General features: G+C 49.9%; 1 protein-coding gene across 3 annotated transcripts in view; it reads left to right on the forward strand.

Moving 5' to 3' along the window:
* The first annotated feature begins 1,025 nt into the window (after positions 1–1,025).
* Positions 1,026–20,639, forward strand: part of LOC119956846 (ras-related protein Rab-8-like) — a 37,376-nt gene continuing 17,762 nt past the window's right edge. For all 3 annotated transcript variants that reach the window (XM_038784334.1, XM_038784335.1, XM_038784333.1), the window contains exons 1-2: positions 1,026–1,200; positions 13,439–13,499. In XM_038784334.1, coding sequence (XP_038640262.1) covers positions 1,077–1,200; positions 13,439–13,499 — 185 coding nt within the window. In that variant the 5' untranslated portion in view covers positions 1,026–1,076. The remainder of the gene's footprint in view (positions 1,201–13,438; positions 13,500–20,639) is intronic.

Raw genomic sequence — 20,639 nt, forward strand, 5'->3', positions numbered from 1 at the left:
GTGAGAGGGAGGAGTTGAGGGAGTGAGAGGGAAGGGTTGAGGGTGAGGGAGTGAGGGGTTGAGTGAGGGAGTGAGGGGTTGAGGGTGAGGGAGTGAGGTTGAGGGGTTGTGGTTGAGAGGGTGAGGGAGTTAGGGGTTGAGGGTGTGAGGGAGTGAGGTGTTGAGGGTGAGGGAGTGAAAGTCAGGGATTGAGAGTGAGGGAGGGTGAGGGGTTGAGAGTGAGGGGGTGAGGTTGAGGCATAGAACAGTACAGCACAGACCCTTCGGCCCTCGATGTTGTGCCGAGCAATGATCACCCTACTCAAACCCACGTATCCACCCCAGACCCGTAACCCAACAACCACCCCCCCCCCCCCCCCCTTAACCTACTTTTTAGGACACTACGGGCAATTTAACATGGCCAATCCACCTAACCTGCACATCTTTGGACTGTGGGAGGAAACCGGAGCACCCGGAGGAAACCCACGCACACACGGGGAGGACGTGCAGACTCCGCACAGACAGTGACCCAGCCGGGAATCGAACCTGGGACCCTGGAGCTGTGAAGCATTTATGCTAACCACCATGCTACCGTGCTGCCCGTCAAGAGGCAGTGAGAGGACAGGGGGGGGGGGGGGGGGGTGAGGATGAGACAGCGAGGGGCTAAGAGTAAGAGAGGGTTGACGGTGAGGGATGGCGAAGCAGTGAGGGATGGAGTGAGGGGTTGAGGTGGTGAGGGAGTGAGGGGAGGTGGTGAGGGAGTGGGTGAGACGGTGAGTGAGTGAGGGTGAGAGGTTGAGAGTGAGGGGCTGAGGGAGGGTTGAGGGTGAGGCAGTGAGGGGCTGAGGGAGAGGCAGTGAGGGGCTGAGGGATGGGTGAGGGAGGCTGAGGGGTAGTGAGAAAGGGTGAGGGTAAGGGATGGTTGAGGGGGAGGGCTGAGGGGTAGTGAGGGAGGGCTGAGAGGGAGTAAGGGGGTTGAGGGTGAGGAGGGTAGTGAGGGGAGGGTGAGGAATGAGGGAGGAGGGAGGGCTCAGGCTAAGGCGGTTTTGCCGTTGACGCCCCCCCGCTGTGGCGCATGCGCGCGGCGCCTCGCGACCATGGCGCGCGGCTATGATCATCTCTTCAAACTGCTGCTGATCGGCGACAGCGGCGTCGGCAAAACCTGCCTCCTGTTCCGCTTCTGCGACGATGCCTTCACCACAACCTTCATCTCCACCATCGGTGAGGCAGCAGGGAGAGGGAGAGCTGAGGGAGCATTGGGGAAAGTTAGAGAAACGGGTGTAGTGTGGCTGTGGGGGATAGGGGGGAGGGGCTGTGGGGGATAGGGGGGAGGGGCTGTGGGGGATAGGGGCTGTGGGGGATAGGGGAGGGGCTGAGGGGGATAGGTGGGAGGGGCTGAGGGGGAGGGGCTGAGGGGGAGGGGCTGAGGGGGAGGGGGGAGGGGCTGTAGGGGGGGGAGGGGCTGTGGGGGGAGGGGCTGTGGGGGGGAGGGGCTGTGGGGGGAGGGGCTGTGGGGGGGGAGGGGCTGTGGGGGGGGAGGGGCGGGGAGGGGCTGTGGGGGGGAGGGGCTGTGGGGGGAGGGGGAGGGGCTCTGGGGGGGAGGGGGAGGGGCTGTGGGGGGGAGGGGGAGGCGCTGTGAGGGGGAAGGGGAAGGGGGAGGGGCTGTGAGGGGGGAGGGGCTGTGGGGGTGAGGGGGGGAGGGGCTGTGGGGGGGAGGGGGAGGGGCTGTGGGGGGAGGGGGAGGGGCTGTGGGGGGAGGGGGAGGGGCTGTGGGGGGGGGAGGGGGAGGGGCTGTGGGGGGGAGGGGGAGGGGCTGTGGGGGGGGAGAGGCTGTGGGGGAGGGGGAGGGGCTGTGAGGGGGGAGGGGCTGGGAGGGGGGAGGGGCTGGGAGGGGGGAGGGGCTGGGAGGGGGGAGGGGCTGTGAGGGGGAGGGGGGGAGGGGCTGTGAGGGGGAGGGGGAGGGGCCTGTGAGAGGGAGGGGGAGGGGCTGTGGGGGGGAGGGGCAGGGGCTGTGGGGGGGGAGGGGGATGGGCTGGGGGAGGGGGAGGGGCTGGGGGGGCGGGGGAGGGGCTGTGGGCGGGGAGGGAAGGGGCTGTGGGCGGGGAAGGAAGGGGCTGTGGGCGGGGAGGGAAGGGGCTGTGGGCGGGGAAGGAAGGGGCTGTGGGCGGGGAGGGGAGGGGCTGTGGGCGGGGAGGGGAGGGGCTGTGGGGGGGGGGGGGAGGGGTTGTGAGGGGGGGCTGTGGGGGGGAGGGGGGAGGGCCTGTGGGGGATAGGGGGGAGGGCCTGTGGGGGATAGGGGGGAGGGCCTGTGGGGGATAGGGGGGAGGGGCTGTGGGGGATAGGGGGAGGGGCTGTGGTGGATAGGGGGAGGAGCTGTGGGGGATAGGGGGAGGGGCTGTGGGGGATAGGGGGAGGGGCTGTGGGGGATAGGGGGAGGGGCTGTGGGGGATAGGGGGAGGGGCTGTGGGGCATAGGGGGGAGGGGCTGTGGGGGATAGGGGGAGGGGCAGTGGGGGATAGGGGCAGTGGGGGATAGGGGGAGGGGCAGTGGGGGATAGGGGCAGTGGGGGATAGGGGGAGGGGCTCTGGGGATAGGGGAGGGTCTGTGGGGATAGGGGGAGGGGCTGTGGCGGATAGGGGCAGGGGCAGTGGGGGATAGGGGAGGGGCTGTGGGGATAGGGGAGGGTCTGTGGGGATAGGGGGAGGGTCTGTGGCAGATAGGGGAGGGGCTGTGGCGGGTAGGGAGGGGCTGTGGCGGGTAGGGGAGGGGCTGTGGGGGATAGGGGAGGGGCTGTGGGGGATAGGGGAGGGGCTGTGGGGGATAGGGGGAGGGGCTGTGGGGATAGGGGGAGGAGCTGTGGGGGATAGGGGGAGGAGCTGTGGGGGATAGGGGGAGGGGCTGTGGGGGATAGGGGGAGGGGCTGTGGGGGATAGGGGGAGGGGCTGTGGGTGACGGGGTGGGGCTGTGGGGGGTGGGGTGGCTGTGGGGGGGGTGGGGTGGCTGGGGGGATGGGAGGGAGGGGCTGGGGGATGGGAGGGAGGGGCTGGGGGATGGGAGGGAGGGGCTGGGGGATGGGAGGGAGGGGCTGGGGGGATGGGAGGGAGGGGCTGGGGGGATGGGAGGGGGGAATGGGGGCTTTAGGGGATGGGGAGGGGCTGTGGGGGATGGGTGGGTGGGAGGGAATTGGAGGGGAAGGGCTGTGGGGGATGGGGGAGGAGCTGTAGGGGATGGGGGCTTTAGGGGATGGAAGGGGAGGGGCTTTGGGGATGGAAGGGGAGGGGCTTTGGGGATGGGCGGGAGGGGGAGGGTATGGGGAACGGGGGATGGGGAACGGGGGGAGGGGATGGGGAACGGGGGGAGGGGATGGGGAATGGGGGGAGGGGCTTGGGAGCAGATTTCCTTCCCTGAAGGACATTAATGAACCAAATTCATTACCAGGGTTTTACAACCATCCAATAGTTTCATGCTCATGATTACTGACTAGCTTTTTATTCCAAATGTATTAAATAATTGGATTTACATTCCTCCTGCTGCCATCCTGGAAATGAACTTGCATTTCTGCAGCATTAGTCCAGGCCTCTGGATTCCAAGTTCCACTAACGTTGCTACCTTCTCAGAGAACAAAACCTTCAAAAACCATCCAAGGGCTGTTATTAAACAGCGAGCACACTGTCCGGATGAGGAACTTGATTTAATCTGTGTGGTAACAAAACCTTGTGCGTGAATTCTCTATATCTATGCCCGATTAGAATTTTGGGTGTAATCAGTTCTTTCAATTTCAATGTAGTATTTTGTATTCCTTTCAATCAAATGTGTTTGATGACTTCATTGGGATGGGGCTTTTATTTTGAACCGTAATGAATACCCGTGAGTGGTGACATCTGCCAGTTCAGCGGAATGCCCCTGAACGATCTATCATGAACAAGCTTGTGACACTTTAACGTCTTCTTGATAGCCACATCTGTCTAACTGGTTAATGTGCAACTTGGATGCCATATTAATTTACAAAGAGCACAGAGCTAACAATAAGATAGCTGACAGGGATGCAGGAAGCTGTGAACTCATCAGACCTGTGATTCTGGCTGCAAGTGCGACTTACCACTTCCTGTAGATGTAGCTACATTTCCAACTCCTTACCTCCACAAATCTAACAGAGCACACCTCGCATGACTGCAGTACGTGAACGCACATTAATAGACAAGGATTAACCACTTAAAACTGCACAAGTGCCAGGCAAGAAAATATCTGACAATCTCCCCATGAAATTCAGTGGCTGAATTGTCCACTATTAACACGCTGGGTGATTACTGTTGACCAGAAACTGAGCAGCCCGTGGTGCAGGCTGTTGCCTCACTCTAGCCAATGTTACTTGGTGTACAGCAGGCTAAGGAACAGGGAGGAAGTGAAAGGGAGTGCTCGCTCCCCTTTATTGTTCATCATATGGCACAATGGCTACGCTGCGAGTGCCCGCTTTGTGGCAGTAAAAAAAGAAACGTCGTTCAAAATGCACAAGCAACCAGGTTGCAGTACTGTGCCAATCAGTACTGTAATCTGGTTGCTTGTGCATTTTGAACGGTGTTGCTTTGTTTCGTCCATCTCTAATTAAACGTAACCAGTTCACAATTTCCCAGAGCAGTTCTGTAATATCCCAGGTGGGACCTACGGGGTGGGCTGCTTGTCTTCCCCGTGCTCTTCGCCCAGTACGGCTGGTCCAGTTCAGTTTCTGGTATGTTGGCAACACCCAGAATATTGATAGTGGGGTGTCCAACGATGGTAATATCATTGAATGTAGTTCCGAAAGACATGCTTGTTAGGTGAATTGGGCATTCTGAATTCTCCCTCTGTGTACCCGAACAGACGCTGGAGTGTGGTGACTAGGGGCTTTTCACAGTAACTTCATTGCAGTGTTAATATAAGCCTACTTGCGACAATAAGAATTTTGATTATTAGATTCTCGGGGCGGCATGGTGGCGTAGTGGTTAGCACTGCTGCCCCACGGAGCCAAGATCCCAGGTTCGATCCCGACTCTGGATCGCTGTCCGTGTGGAGTTTACACATTCTCCCCATGTTTCCTTATTTGGAAAAAAGATGAATTAGGTACTTTAAATTTATTTTTTAAAAACATGAGCAGAAAATTAATTTTATAATCAGTAGCACATGTAGGCCTGGTCAGATGGTTGAAGCAGCTGAAGATTGTTAGGCCTAGAAGACACCTGAAGGAACTTGTGCAGTGATGTCCTGAAATAAGATAATTGGCCTAGAACAACAACATCGTCCTTCGTGCTGGTTATAAATTAACCGGGGAAGGTTGGCCATCTGATTCCCATTCACTTCAATTTTGCTCATGCACACTGAGTCAAATGCTAGCTTGATGTCAAGGGCAGCCACCCTCGCCTCATGTCATGAGTTCAACTCTTTTGTCCATGTTTGGACCAGGGCTGTAATGGGGTCAGGAGCTGAGTGACCCTGGCGGAACCCAAACCGAGTGTCTGAGCAGGTTATTGCTGAGTAGGTGCCACTTGATAGCGCTGTCGACGACATCGTCCATCACTTTGATGATCGAGAGTAGACTGATGGAGTGCTAATTGGCTGCATTGGATTTGTCGTATTTGTGGACAGGAGACAATTTTCAAATTGTCGGGGAGAGACAAGTGTTGTGGCTGTACTGGAACGACTTGGCAAAGGCAGGACTAGTACTGGAGCACAAGTCTTCAGTATTACTGCTGAGATGTTATCAGGGCCCACAGCCTTCGCTGTATCCTGTACCGTCAGCCATTTCATAATATTACATGGCGTGAAGTGACTTGGCTGAAGACCAGCTCAATAATGCTAGGGTTGATGGGAGAAGCCGAGTTAGAACATCCTCCTGGCATTTCCAGTTGAAAATGGCACAAACGTTTTGGCCTCGTAATTTGCAGTGATGTGCTGGGCTCGTGGAAACTCCTCCTCTGCCTTAGTTGCTTCATTGCTCACCATTCATGATTGAATATCGAACTTTAAAAACAATATGTTCAGTGGATGTGAGTGTCGCTGGCTGGGCCAGCATTTATTGCCCATCCCTACTTGTCCTTGAACTGAGTGCTTTGCTGGGTCACTTCAGAGGGTAGTTCAGAATCACCCCATTGCTGTGGATCTGGAGTCACATATAGACCAGACCAGGTAAAGGATGACAGATTTTATCTCCCCTAAAGGATTGTGAACCAGATGGGTTTTTGCAAAAAATTGACAATGGTTTCATGGTCATCATTAGACATCCGGAGGGCAGCACGATGGCGCAGTGGGTTAGCACTGCTGCCTCACTGCGCCAAGCTCCCAGGTTCGATCCCGGCTCTGGGTCACTGTCCGTGTGGAGTTTGCACATTCTCCCCGTGTTTACATGGGTTTTGTCCCCACAACCCAAAGATGTGCAGGGTAGGTGGATTGGCCACGCTAAATTGCCCCTTAATTGGAAAAATGAATTGGGTATTCTAAATTTATTTAAAAAAAGACATCAGGATTTGAAGAAAATTGAATTCAAACTTCGTCTGCCATGGTGGGATTCAAATGTGGGGTCCCCAGAGCAGGGTCTCAGGATTACTAGTCCAGCGACAATACCACTGTGCCACTGTACCGGGTCTGATGGATGGATGTGGGATAGCTTAGTTCTCTCTGTGGCGGGCTGTTTTTCCTCTTGGGCATGCGTGTAGTCTTGTGTCGTAGCTTCACCAGTTTGGCCCCTCGTGTTTGGGTATTCCTGCTGCTGCACCTGATGCTCCTCTGCCTATAAAAACAAATTCACCTGAGGAAGGAGCAGTGCTCCGAAAGCTAGTGATTTGAAACAAACCTGTTGGACTTTGACTTGGTGTTGTAAGACAACAAAAGAAAACAAAGAAAGCTGGAAAAATTCAGCAGGCCTCTTGGAGAGAAACAAGAGCTTGTGTTTCAGGTCGAAATGACCTTTCATCAGAACTGGAGAAAGATTGAAATGTACGGGTTTTTTAAAGCAGCAAGAACAAAGGAGGAGGCCTGTGATAAGGTGGAGTGCAGGAGAGATCAAATGGCAAGATTTCATGATGCAACAGTAAAGAGGGTCGTAAAGAACAAGGGCTGTGTCCAAATGTGGCATGATTGGCTACGTAAAACCATCCGAATACAACCTGAAGGGTTAAAGAAAGAAATGAGACGAGACCAAGTCAGCAAAACAGAGAGAAAAGCCATATGGAACAAGATAAAGGCAGAGGTTATGATCTAAAGTTGTTAAACTTGTTTTGTATTCGTTCACGGGACGTGGGCGTCGCAGGCTGTGCCAGCATTTATTGCCCATCTCTAATTGCTCTTGAGTGGCAGTTAAAAGTCAACCACATTGCTGTGGGTGTGGAGTGATATATAGACCAGACCAGGTAAGGACAGCAGATTTCCTTCCCTAAAGGACATTAGTGAACCAGATGGGTTTTTACGACAATCAACAATGGTTTCATGGTCAGCTTTTGACCAGGTTAAGTGGGATTATTTATGGGAGGTTCTGGGGCGGTTCGGATTTGGGAAGGGCTTTATTGACTGGGTCAGGTTGCTGTACCATGCTCCTGCGGCAAGTGTATGGACGAACAGGACAACTTCAGACTGCTTTAGACTGCACTGGGGGACGAGACAGATATGCCACCTCTCCCCATTGCTGTTTGTGCTGGCTATAGAGACGCTGCCAATTGCTCTGAGGGCCTTAAGGGGCTGGTCCGGGGGGGGGGGGAGTGGAGCACAGAGTCTCGCTGTATGTGGATGGCCTCCTTCTGTATGTTTCAGATCCAATTGAGGGGATGGAAGAAATCATGGGAATTTTAGGGGAATTCGGCCAGTTTTCGGGGTTTAAGTTTAATATGCGGAAGAGCGAGATGTTTGCAGTCCAAGCGACGGGTCAGGAAAGGCGACTGGGGGAACTGCCGTTTAGATTGGTAGGGTACCTAGGTATCCAAGTGGCGCGGGATTGGGACCGGCTAAGTAAATTGAACTTGGCCCGGTTGGTGGATCAGATGAAAGGTGATTTCCGGAGATGGGATGCGCTCTCGTCTCTCGCCGGTAGAGTCCAAACGGTGAAAATGACAGTTCTCCTGAGATTCCTGTTTGTATTTCAATCCACCTTAATTCCACGGTCCTTTTTTAAGCGGGTCAATAAAGTTATAGCTAGCTTCGTATGAGGGGGGCAAGTCCCCTCGAGTGAGGAGGGTAATGCTGGAGCGGAGTGGGGGAGAGGGAGGGCTGGCACTGCCGAACTTTAGCAATTATTACTGGGCAGCTAACATAGCCATGATTAGGAAGTGTCCGGGGGGGGGGGGGGGGGGGGGCATGGGTGTATTCCACACTGAGGGAGAATTCAGAATGTCCAAATTACCTATCAGCATGTCTTTCGGGACTTGTGGGAGGAAACCCATGCAGACACTGGGAGAGCGTGCAGACTCCGCACAGAGTGACCCAAGCCGAGAATCGAACCTGGGACCCTGGCGCTGTGAAGCGACAGTGCTAACCAAGTATACTCAAATACCAAATTGAAACAGGAACGAGTAAATAATTTTTCACTTGGAATTCGTTACCATGTATGGCACAGCCACAATGCGAAATGCGATAGATTTTGAACAGATGTGGCCTCGGACGATGGGATGGGAGAACGTGAAAGGTTAGGTGTTGCATAAACTTTGAAAAGTACAGGTTTTTATATAGCAAGAACAAAAGAGACGACCTGTGATAGGGTGGAGAGATCAAATGGCAAGATTTAATGATGCAACAGCCAAAGAAGGTCGTAAAGAAACAAAGGCAGTGTCCAAATGTGGTGTCACCTGCTGCTGGCTCAGTCTGATAGATGTGTTTTTCAGGACCCTGCCAGCTTGGCCGGTTACGGTGCTACCGAGCCACTCATGGTGATGGCCTTTGAAGTCCTCCACCCAGAGTGCATTCTGTGCCCTTTCCATGTTCAGTGTTTCTTTCAAGTGTTGTTCAACATGGAGGAATACGGATCCATAAGCTGATGGGGGTGGCAGGTGGTAACCAGCAGGAGATTTCCGTACCCGTATTTGACCTGACGGCATGAGACCTCATGGGGTCTGAAATCGTGTTAAGGACTCTCAGGACATTTACCTCCAGACTCTTTACCGCCCTGCTGCCACCTCTACTGGGTATGTCTAGAACATTGGTTCTCATGAGTATGAATGATTGTGTCAGCCTGTTGCTTGACGAGACAGCCCACTATCCATTTGGCACAAGTCCCCCCTGATGTTAATGAAGGAGGGAATTCCAGGGCCAACCGGGCACAGTGTGCCACCAGGTTGTCCATCCAGTTTTAATCCCTTTATACTTTTCTGTTGCGGTTTGCCACAATTGAGCGTCTTGCTAATCCATGTTAAGAGTTAATCACTTTGATGTGGTTCTGGAGTGTAGACCAGACCAGGTAAGGATGGCAGATTTCCTTCTCTGAAGAACATTAGTGACCCAGAGTAGCTTTTATGAATATCCGATAGTTTCATGGCCACCATTACTGAGATCCAGAATAATTAATTAATTAAATTTAAATTCCACCAGCTGATGGGGGTGGCAGGTGGTAACCAGCAGATTTCTATACCCGTATTTGACCTGACGGCATGAGACCTCATGGGGTCTGAAATCGTGTTGAGGGCTCCCAGGAGTCCGTATTGGTCCCAGAGCATTAGCCTGGATTACTAATTCAGTAATATTACCACTACGCCACCATTCCTGTGAGTAGTAGGGTTTTGCACACCAATTACAGTAAGTCCCAGCTTTAAGTCATTCCGATTTCGCATTTATAGGACCAATATTTGAGTTTGCGTCCTGACCTCAGCATTAACATCGTTTTACAGTGCCGAAGGAGGCCCATCGGGTCTGCACCGACCCTCTGAAAGAGCACCCTACTAGACTCCGTAACCCCACCTGAGCTTTGTACACTAAGGGGCAATTTAGCGGGGCCAATCCATATAACCTGCCCACCTTTGGACTGTGGGTGGAAACCGGAGCACCCGGAGAAAACCCAAGCAGACACGGGGAGAAAATGCAATCTCCACAGAGGCAGTCACACCTGATTCCGGAATTGAACATTGGTCTCTGGCGCTGTGAGGCAGCAGTGCTGACCACTGTGCCATTGTGCTGAGCCAGGTGTGATGATGTGTGACCTCAATCGGCATCATTTTGGAGATACTGCAAGGAGAGGTGCTCAATCCCACTCAGTGATTTTATGTTTCCTCCCTAAACCTCTTCGCAGTACTGTGTGAGGCATATCTGAACTGGATTAAGTTGAAGTCTGGATTGCTCACTTATTTGCAGAATAGGTCCATCTTTTGCCCCTACAAGTCAGTTTTAATTTTGAGATCCCAGGCATGCCTACTGTGGGGCTCTTTATCGGGTGAGGCAAAGAGGCCATTTTAAAGTCTGTGCGAGAGAAGCATTTGCTCCTGTGCAAAGATAAAATTGCTTTCCTTGTCTCGGGGCTTGTTTGGGTGAAAAATACAGGGTGCAGTACTCTCCCTTCAGGAGGCTGAATCTGCAATCTATTGATTGATCAAGACCTTGGTTTATTGGGAAACCAAAACAGAGCGCAAAGTGCCAAAATGAACACTGGCATCAGCTGCTACAAGTAGATCTACCGCCAGGAAAAAAAACTTACGGCAGCACGGTGGCGCAGTGGATTAGCCTTGCAGCCTCACAGCGCCGAGGTCCCAGGTTCGATCCCGGCTCTGGGTCACTGTCCGTGTGGAGTTTGCACATTCTCCCCGTGTTTGCATGGGTTTCGCTCCCACAACCCAAAGATGTGCAGGCTAGGTGGATTGGCCATGCTAAATTGCCCCTGAATTGGAAAAAATGAATTGGGTACACTAAATTTATTTTAAAAAAAGGAAACAAAACTTGTCCCCTTGACAAAGACAGACATAAATGATGAAAAACTTAATTGTCGCCAACTTCGCCTTTGGCTGACTGTGGATGAGAACCTTTGAGGACCAGGATCTCAAACCCAAGGTTAAGTTCATTGCTTCACCAGACAGCAGTGATCTCCGCACTCCAACCGATGTGTTTCTGAGGCTTGGAAAGCCTGCAGCAGCCACCTCAAAGCATCGACAGCGCTCCCTTCGTAAGTTCTCTAAATCCAGTGGCAGGAAAGGTGGTCCCACAGGGTTTTCTCCCAAGCCAACATGCCCAGCATTCAAGGCACTAATCACGCAAAGCCACCTCAACTGAAATGCTTTAGGCATAATCCTAAATCCATGAAGATATCAAGCATCTCCACCGACTCATGGCGACCAACCAAAACGGGAGGTGGTTCACTTGAGAAGGCACCGAACACCAGAGAGGCTTTGTTTGGGAATGTATATGCAGAGGGGTGAAGTCAAGGTGATGGAGAGAGTACACCAACTCGTCTGTCTGATCCTTCAAGCAACACCTGTCCCGCATGCATGGTACCAGAGTCTGCACATCAAATCCTATGCAAACTTCTGATTCCAGAGGAACACAGCTAGCTGACTTTAAGTGAAAGGTTACTGTAGTACATTGGGCTAATAGAATAGTTATACCGTTATACTGTTATACTGTTTAGCTCACAGGGCTAATCGCTGGCTTTGAAAGCAGACCAAGGCAAGCCAGCAGCACGGTTCGATTCCCGTAACAGCCTCCCCGAACAGGCGCCGGAATGTGGCGACTAGGGGCTTTTCACAGTAACTTCATTTGAAGCCTACTCGTGACAATAAGCGATTTTCATTTCAAGAGGTAGATCATGATATAACAGTGACATTGGCAATCATGTACTTAGAGACTCATGAGGCACACACCACTCTATAAGCTATCTTGTGCATAACGTTGTTAAATCGGTTGAAAGCAGCTACCCTTGTCAGGACATTTTTACTCGAGATAAAATAGCCCATGCAATCATGCAACGTGCTAGCTCAGCGGTTAGCATTGCTGCTTCACAGTGCCAGGGATCTAGGTTCAATTTTGGCCTCGGGTGACTGTGTGGGGTTTGCACGTTCTCCCCGTGTCTGCGTGGGTTTCCTCCGGGTGCTCCGGTTTCTCCTCTCAGTCCAAAGATGTGCAGGTTAGGTGGATTGGCCATGCTAAATTGCCCCTTAGTATCCAAACGGTTAGGTGGGGTTATGGGGGGGGGGGGCGTGTGGGCTTAGGTAGGGTGCTCTTTCCAAAGGTTGGTACAGACTCGATGGGCCCAATGGCCTCCTTTGGCACTGTAGAGATTCTATGAAACAATTATACCGAAAAAGCACCGCGTGTTATTTGCTGTGGAATGGATCGTGTTGCCCAGGTGTCCAGCAAGGATCTTTTTTGTGAGACAACGGGTGTGATTGAACCAAATGGGAACTATGTCCCATAGCGAGATCGTTTACCCATGTGTTTCCCGACACTCGTAGCGCCATGAAACACAACGCTATCTGATGTGACTCCGGTTAGATATGGGGCCTCAGCATGGAATGCGTGGCCGAGGCCGCACTTCGTCCCGTTTCCTGCACTGAGGCACCCCGCTTGCCAAAACCTCTCCGTGCAGGGAGAGATCGGGACACCATTTTTAAATGGCGCCCCAATCTCATGAATCCCCGACGCGACCCCCATAGACCCCAATTTGCGTATAAGGGGGCCTCAGGAGGGGGGGGGTACACCCATGCCCGCCCCGACCTCCGCTGTGCAAAAAATGCCAGCTTAGCACTGCCAGCCTGGTACCCTAGCAGTGCCAGTCTCACCTGGGCCGTGCCAGGCTGACACCCAGGTGGCACTGCCAGTGTGCCAGGCTGGTAGTGCCATGCTGGCACCAGCTATGCCAGGGCATCACCCTGCCCAGAGAGTAGCACCTGGGGGTCTCCAATCCTCTGGGAGACCCCCACAAGTGCTGTTCCGTCAGGTCCCCTTTTGTGGGGACCAATACTGAATAGCGGTTGCCTGAGGTCTCCTAGGCGAAGGGGATAGATCCCAATGGGAACTGAATATTAGCTGTCTCTCTCTAATATGCAGATTTGCCAAAAAGTATTCCTGCCCATAATGGGGGCCTCCCAGCCACGGCGCGCTGCTTTTCAGGCGTAGCGTGACCAATAGATTGCACCCTTGCATGTGGAGAGATTCTGTTTGAGGAGCGGGAGAGTATTGTTTTTTTTTGTTTTTTTAAATATAAATTTAGATTACCCAATTATTTATTTATTTTCCAATTAAGGGGCAACTTAGCGCTGCCAATCCACCTAACCTGCACATCTTTGGGTTATGGGGGTGAAACCCATGCAGATACGGGGAGAATGTGCAAACTCCACACGGATAGTGACCCAGGGCCGGGATTCGAACCTGCGTCCTCAACGCTGCAGTCCCAGTGCTAACCACTGCACCACATGCCGCCCTGCGGGAGAGTATTGTTAATAAGCTTTGAAAACATATACATTTAAAGGTTCAATGTAAAATAGCTTACATTTTTTATTAATTTAACACACTTCCTATTTTACAGGAATTGATTTTAAAATAAAAACAGTGGAATTTGACGGCAAGAAAATAAAGTTACAGATATGGTGAGTACGAATGGTTCACCTCCAGCTTAATTTTTGCTCGGTGAGATTTGCCTGATTTAGGATTTACTGATCCAAATAAACTAAGCTATACAATCTTAGATAACTACAGAACAAAGGAGCAAAAGTAGGCCATTTAGCCCCTGGAGCCTACTCCACCATTCAATGAGATGATGCCTGATCTGCGACCCAATTCTATACTCCTCGAATCCTTGGTAGTGAAATCTATGAATCTCCATTTCAAAACAAACGATTCATCTAGCATCCGAGAGATGAAGAGGTTGAAAGTTTTACCTTTATTTGTAAAAGTCTATACTGATTTAACCCCTGAAAGGTCTGGCTCTTTGTGGCCAACGTCCCCTCCCGAACTGCTCTCCGTAGTCCAGGTTTGGGTTGACCTGGGTTTGGTCTGACTGTGCAGGTGTTCTACACCCCTGTATTCTAGTCCTCGAGATATGAAGGCCAGCATTCCATTAGCCTTTTTGATTATTTTCTCTGCCGTTTAATGAACTGTGTACCCAAATTGCTGCACCTTGCTGGTTTCTACCTTTTCACAGATCAGAAAGCCTCCTGTTTTACCCTTTTTGGACCCAAATATTGGAAATTTCCATCAGGTCTGACAACATCTGTGCAGAAAAGAATGAAGTTAATGTTTCATGTCAATAACTTTCCAGCATTCTGATAGATTTGCCCTTGACTTTTAAGAAGTAACAGCGAATTTATACCTGAGCTGGGGATTTCTCAGCTATCCTAGAGTTCTGTCAAAAATTATAATACAGCCAGATTGCAATAATTGCAAAGCCCTTGCATACTCATTTGTGATGAATAGAATAAATTATCATCCTTTACAGTTTGTATTTTTGCAGTAATATTATTAAAACCTAGGTTAAAGCGCTTGCAGACAATATGTCTGCTAGAGCTGTGATTAAACGTGAGGTAATCCGTGATTCTTGCAGGGGACGTGTTTTGGTAATAGATATTAAAAGCCATTTTACCTGTTTGCAAAGAGAGAACCTATGTAACGTTTTAACATTTTGAGCCTGGCTAAACAGTTCGAAGCACATGTTGTAACGAGAGACAAGAGAATGCTGTGTGCTTCGAGTGCTGGTGGAGCTAGTCGGAGGGGGGGGGGGGGGGAGGCTCACAGGTCTATCTTGACAAAGGAGTTGCTTCCAGAGCTCAAAGCTGAGCAGAAGGTTTCAGCTTGGTCCTAAAACAAAAAGTATCTCTCCAAGGATTCTGCAGCAAGTAAAACCTGATTGTTAACTTTATACACAAGTGGTATTTTAAATATATGTGTTGCTGAATTGGAACGTAGAGTCAGGTTTCGGGAAGCAAGTTAAGATGGTGTACCTTTCAACTGTAAGGCTATCTCTTTGTTGCTAATGTGCTTAATTTTGAGTTCAAATTAAAGGTTATTTTAATATAAATGCGGTTTACTGATCAGTGATATAACTCCTGTGGTTCATTAACATTTCCTCACAGTTTTACTAAATGCAGATAGTTCTAGTCCGGGTTCTGGTCTGGACCCATTGTCTGTAACAAAAATAATGTCAAATTTAACGTTGATTACCCTGACTAAACCTACTCAATCTAATTAACTCTAGTATTCATATAATTTTTTGATTATTTGAAGAACTTTTGTCCATTTCAGTTGTTTCTTGACAAAGGCCGAGTGTGTTCCTCACGAGCATCACCACTGATGTTTTGAGATTTTATCTGCAAAGTGAGAGAGAGTGGCAGTCTTAGCCTCGGAATGTTTTTTTCCATTCATGCGGAATTGGGAATGTTGTGAAGTTTGGAACTCTCTTCCTCAAAAGACAGTTGAAGCAGAGTCTTTGATCAATTTAAAAGCGTAGCTCAAATAGCTTCACACACCTGGCTTATCAAAATCACTTTGACAAAGGGTCATCTGTACTCGAAACGTTGGCTCTTTTCTCTCCCTACAGATGCTGCCAGACCTGCTGAGATTTTCCAACATTTTCTCTTTGGCATAAATCTGACCCCATTTCCAGTTTTCTCTCGCTTTGACAAAGAGTCGTCCAGACTTAATGTTGGCTCCCTTCTCTCTCCACAGATGCTGTCATGCCTGCTGTGATTGTCCAATATTTTCTGTTTTTGTTTCAGATTCCAGCATCTGCAGTAATTTGCTTTTATTTGGAAACTAATAGTCGGAAATAGCTGGCTTTGTCCATCGCTGACTGGGACAGACAAACTCTCTGGAATTCTGCTGTAGGAATGCATAAAGGGTTGATGTATTTCTCTGGAATTTAATTGTCAGGAGTCACAGAGGGCATTAACCCCTCCGTACAGGCTTTGAGGCTATGATAGTTTGAAGTTCCTTTGCTGTGAGTCATGGCGAGTCATGGAGCCTTGTCCATTTAAAAACAAATAATAATTTGTATTGAGTAGATTAGGTGACGAAGCTATGTATTTATTTTCCGTCCCGTTGCAGCTGGACATTATGCACCTCCTTTTCTACTGCTTTGATAACCTCTCGATAACAGCAAAACCATTATCGTGCAAGGCCTATTTCCATTACTGAGCTGGTCTCTTTTGTGTAGCAGCTTAACGGGAACCAAGATGTACTTGACCAGTGCAGGAACTTCGCTTAGAGGGTAAATTTCTCCCAGCTATTTGATAATGTGTTAATCTGCAGAGAACTTTTGCAAATCGCAAGTTAGCAAACAGAATGCCACTATTCAAGAATAGGAAGGAAGAGAAAAAATTATAGGCCAGTTTGCCTGACATCAGTTGTTGAGGGAACCCTGGAGTCTATTATTAAGGAAGTTGCAACAGTGCAGTTAGGAGGTTATCGTACAATCAGACAAATTCAACATGGTTTTATGGAATGGAACTTGTGCTTGAGAAATTTATTAGAATTATTTGAGGATGTAGCTAATAATGTAGATAAAGGCGAGCCAGTCAATGTAGTATATTTGGATCTCCAAACGGCATTTGATAAGCTGCTACAAAAGACTATTATGCAAGACAAGGGTTTATGGAATTGGAAATAAGGTATTAGCATGGTATGGGGAATAGGAAACAGTATAAAGATAAATGGGGCATTTTCAAGTTGGCAACTAGTGGAGTGCCACAAGGATCAGTGTTGGGGTTCAGCTATTCACAATTATATTAATGACTTAGATAAAGAGACTGAGTGTAATGGACTCCAAACTCCACGTGGAACGTAAGAGAGTGGCACGGTGGCACAGTGGTTAGCACTGCTGCCTCACAGCGCAAGGGACCCGGGTTCAATTCCGACCTTGGGTGGCTGTCTGTGTGGAGTTTGCACGTTCTCCCCATGTCTGCGTGGATTTCGTCCGGATGCTCCGGTTCCCTCCCATAGTCCAAAGAAGCGCACAGATTAGGTGGATTGACCATGCTAAAATTGCCACCTCACCCGTACAGTTGAAACCGGGAATGAGGAATTGAGGCGGAAACTCAACCATGATCGTATTGAGTGATGGAAATAGTCTCGGGGGCAATATGGTCCACTGCTATTTCTTTATTATGTTCAGAGTGAAGGTGTTGAGTTGGAGCAAGTCACTGTTAACGACTCATTCAGGAAACAATCAATCTGAGCTTAACCTTTTGGGATCATGTACATACTTCACTTATCACTCCACATGCACTCTTGGAACTCCTCTTATTTATAAGAGTTCTTATGTTGGATGAGCGGAAATTTCTAATTCCATGAAATGCGTCCAATGGAAGAATGACCCTTATTCAGGCTCATTTCCAAGCCTGCTGAGCAGAGACAAGCTCCTCCAGCTCTTTCCTCACCTAGTACACCAGGCCTCCAGTGCTGGCTGACTCTTCCTTACAGTTACCAAACCAATATCCAACACCTCTTCATCTTCAAGTACTGGCCGTTAAATAAAAACCCATTAGATGCTAACCATTTCCTCCAGTTAAATGTTGGGTATTCGTTCCGCTACAAACTGTATTCTCTAGACTTGGCAACCGACTGAGGCTCAATCAGGCTGGTTACAAACTTGGTGGCATATTAACCTCGTCTCTGCCTCAAGGGACCCATTTTTACTTTCACTACTCCTTTTATCTTTTTATATATTTATAAAAACTCCTAGAATTTATTTTTATATTTCCTAGTTTACCCTCTGCTTCTATTTTCTCCAAAGCCCCCTCAATTCTCAGCCATACTGCTTTTTCTGCAACATTATAAGCTGCTTCTTAGTGTCACAAGTAGGCTTAACACTGCAGTGAAGTTACTGTGAAAATCCCCATGTCACCACATTCCGCCGTCTGTTCCGGTACACTGAGGGAGAATTCGGAATGTCCAATTCACCTAACAAGCACGTCTTTCGGAACGTGTGGGAGGAAACCATATCAACCCATCAAAAATGGAGAACCTATGTGGTTCAGAATGGCCTGGCTGGGAAATGTCCCGGTATAAAAATGTCCCTGCAGTTATGCCTGTCGCTGTGTTCTGTGCAAAATGCCAATGCTACACAGGTTCAGATCCTGAGGCCGCTAGGCCAGCTACAAAGTTCTCCTCCACTCAGACTGGAGAGCACCCGAGACCCAAAAGACACCACTACTTGCCCGACTGGGAACTGAGTCCTGGTGTCAGACTAGAAAGACCATCACCATGATAGGTGAAGACAATGTCAGTGTTCTAGTAGAGCCGGGGTGGGCAGCCCACCAACACAAGTGATCTATGCGGCCACGCAAACCTTCTATCACAAAAAATATCAAAATTCCCTCAAGGGAACTGTCTGATGAAGTCGGCGAAATGTCATGCTGTGAAACATCCGGCACGGCCACCTACATTTGAAGAGGTCACAATTGAGTCAACACAAGACAGAACATCGGTGCAGGAGGCAGTGATCCCCCACTGACCGGCTGTTCTGCAAGTTGTGCGGTATCTTCCTTACGACAGTCAGTCTATTTAATGATAGCATGGTCAAGAACATCCAAACCAGATGTTCACACTGCAACAAAAGTGACTAATGCCATTTCATGCTACAAGGCCAAATGTAGCGGTGAAGGGCCACCTGTGTAGAATGGGGCCTCCCAGTGGAGTCTGTGCGAACTGAGGTTCTTGGCCAGCATGAGAGGCATATCACTCTACGTAATGAGAAATGCCTGGTAGCCCTGAGAGCAAAATCTGAGCCAGGAAGGGGAGCCTATAAGTGGCTTGAGCGCTAGAAGTGAGATTTGACGGATGCCTGTACATTATAAAAGAAATAGCAAGCAAACTGAAGGCAAAGTCTGGTATACAAATCTCCGACAAATATGGGGCCTTGCAGAGGATCCAGGGGGAGGCTCAAGAGCTAACAATGGGAAACAATAGGGGCTGGTTTAGCTCACCAGGCTAAATCGCTGGCTTTTAAAGCAGACCAAGCAGGCCAGCAGCACAGTTCGATTCCCGTACCAGCCTCCCCGGACAGGCGCCAGAATGTGGCGACTAGGGGCTTTTCACAGTAACTTTATTGAAGCCTACTCGTGACAATAAGCGATTTTCATTTTTTCATGTGGCAGAACATTTTCTAGAAACTGAGTCACAAAAGGTAGGGCCAGCAGCCTGATGGGATATTCCCGCATACAGAAACTGAGCCACAAGAGGAGTCCAGCAACCCAACAGGATATTCCCGCGTGCAAAGAGGGTACATATCTGGAAAACATCCCAATGCACCAGAATGTGGATGTCAAACTAACACGAGCAGAACAACTCGTGGGCATCCAGGACAACCCAAAAGCAGAATGCTGTGGGCATTAGGCTTGTGGAGAATGCCACTGAAATGCTGATGGGTAGGGACAAACCGCCTCTTTAAAAAAAAACAAGGATCTCTAGGAGGTCAAGAGAGAAAGGTAAGGAAAGAAATTGTGATGGTTACACCAGGGCAGGGAAAAGATGAGCAGCCCTGAAAGCATTTCTTTAGAGTGACACAGCGCTGTATCAAACCAATAGGTGCCAGCTTCCTAGATGGAGGTGCCATCCACGTCTTCATGCTGTCTCACCAGAGAGGAGCTGGAGCAGAGGTTTCATACAAAAAATTCAACAGCTGATAAGAAGGCAAAACTCAGCAGATTTGCCAGAGACCAGCCGATAGGATGATCGTTTGCTGATGAAGCCGGTAAAGGAGGTGAAAGTGAGTGCAGCAATTGAGTGGCTAAATAAGGAAAGTGCGTTTGGCCTAGACAGATTGAACCTGGGGCCATGCAGGGCATCCACAGTAAAGGTGTCGCACGGCTTCTCCGGCTCTTATCTCGATGGCTCAAATCCAGTGTCATCCCAGAGTCCCTCAATGTATCGACACGGTGGACCAGTGGTAGCACAGTTGCCTCGCGATGCCGAGGACCCGTGTTTGATCCCGACCCCCGGTTACTGTCCGTGTGGAGTTTGCACATTTTCCCCGAGACTGCAAGTGGCACATTGCTGCCTACGGCGCTGAGGGCCCGGGTTCGAATCCCGGCTCTGGGTCACTGTCCGTGAGGAGTTTGCACATTTTCCCCGAGACTCCAAGTGTCTTACCCCCACAACCCAAAAGATGTGCAGCGTAGGTGAATTGGCCACCCTAAATTGCCCCTTACTGGAAAAGGTTTTTTTTTGTGTGACAAATAGTCCTGAATCCCACGTTAGAGGATCTGGAACGCTTGAAAGACACAGAGATCTGGTGTCTCATCACTATAGGTCTTATGCTGCTTCGCCTATTTACAAAGATTATGGCATAACGACTGAGCGAGACAGTCAAAATCACCCTCGCCAGAAGGGATTCCTAGAATCAACATCCAAATCCAATTGAAATATTGCAGTTCTTGAAAACATTGGTTTTTAAAATAAATTTAGAGTACCCAATTATTTTTTCTTCCGATTAAGGGGCAATTTAATGTGGCCAATTCACCTATCCTGTATATCTTTGGGTTGTGGGAGTGAGACCCACGCAGACACGGGGAAGAAAATGAGAGGTTTAAATTCCAGCCACAATTTTTCACAAACACAAAGTACTTGAAAGGTCCGAGGATGATAATGGCCTTCACTTCATTTCTGGGACAAGTGCAACGATGATGAGATCAGAGGAAGACCCCACTTTCTCTTTGTAGTCATGCCCATCCTCGGCAGCCAGGCCCTGACCAGACAAAAGCCGGTGAATAGATGCGCGGTGTGGAGGGAGTGGG

This window comes from Scyliorhinus canicula, chromosome 24 (assembly GCF_902713615.1).
Source record: "Scyliorhinus canicula chromosome 24, sScyCan1.1, whole genome shotgun sequence".
In the NCBI taxonomy this organism is placed as follows: Eukaryota; Metazoa; Chordata; class Chondrichthyes; order Carcharhiniformes; family Scyliorhinidae; genus Scyliorhinus; species Scyliorhinus canicula.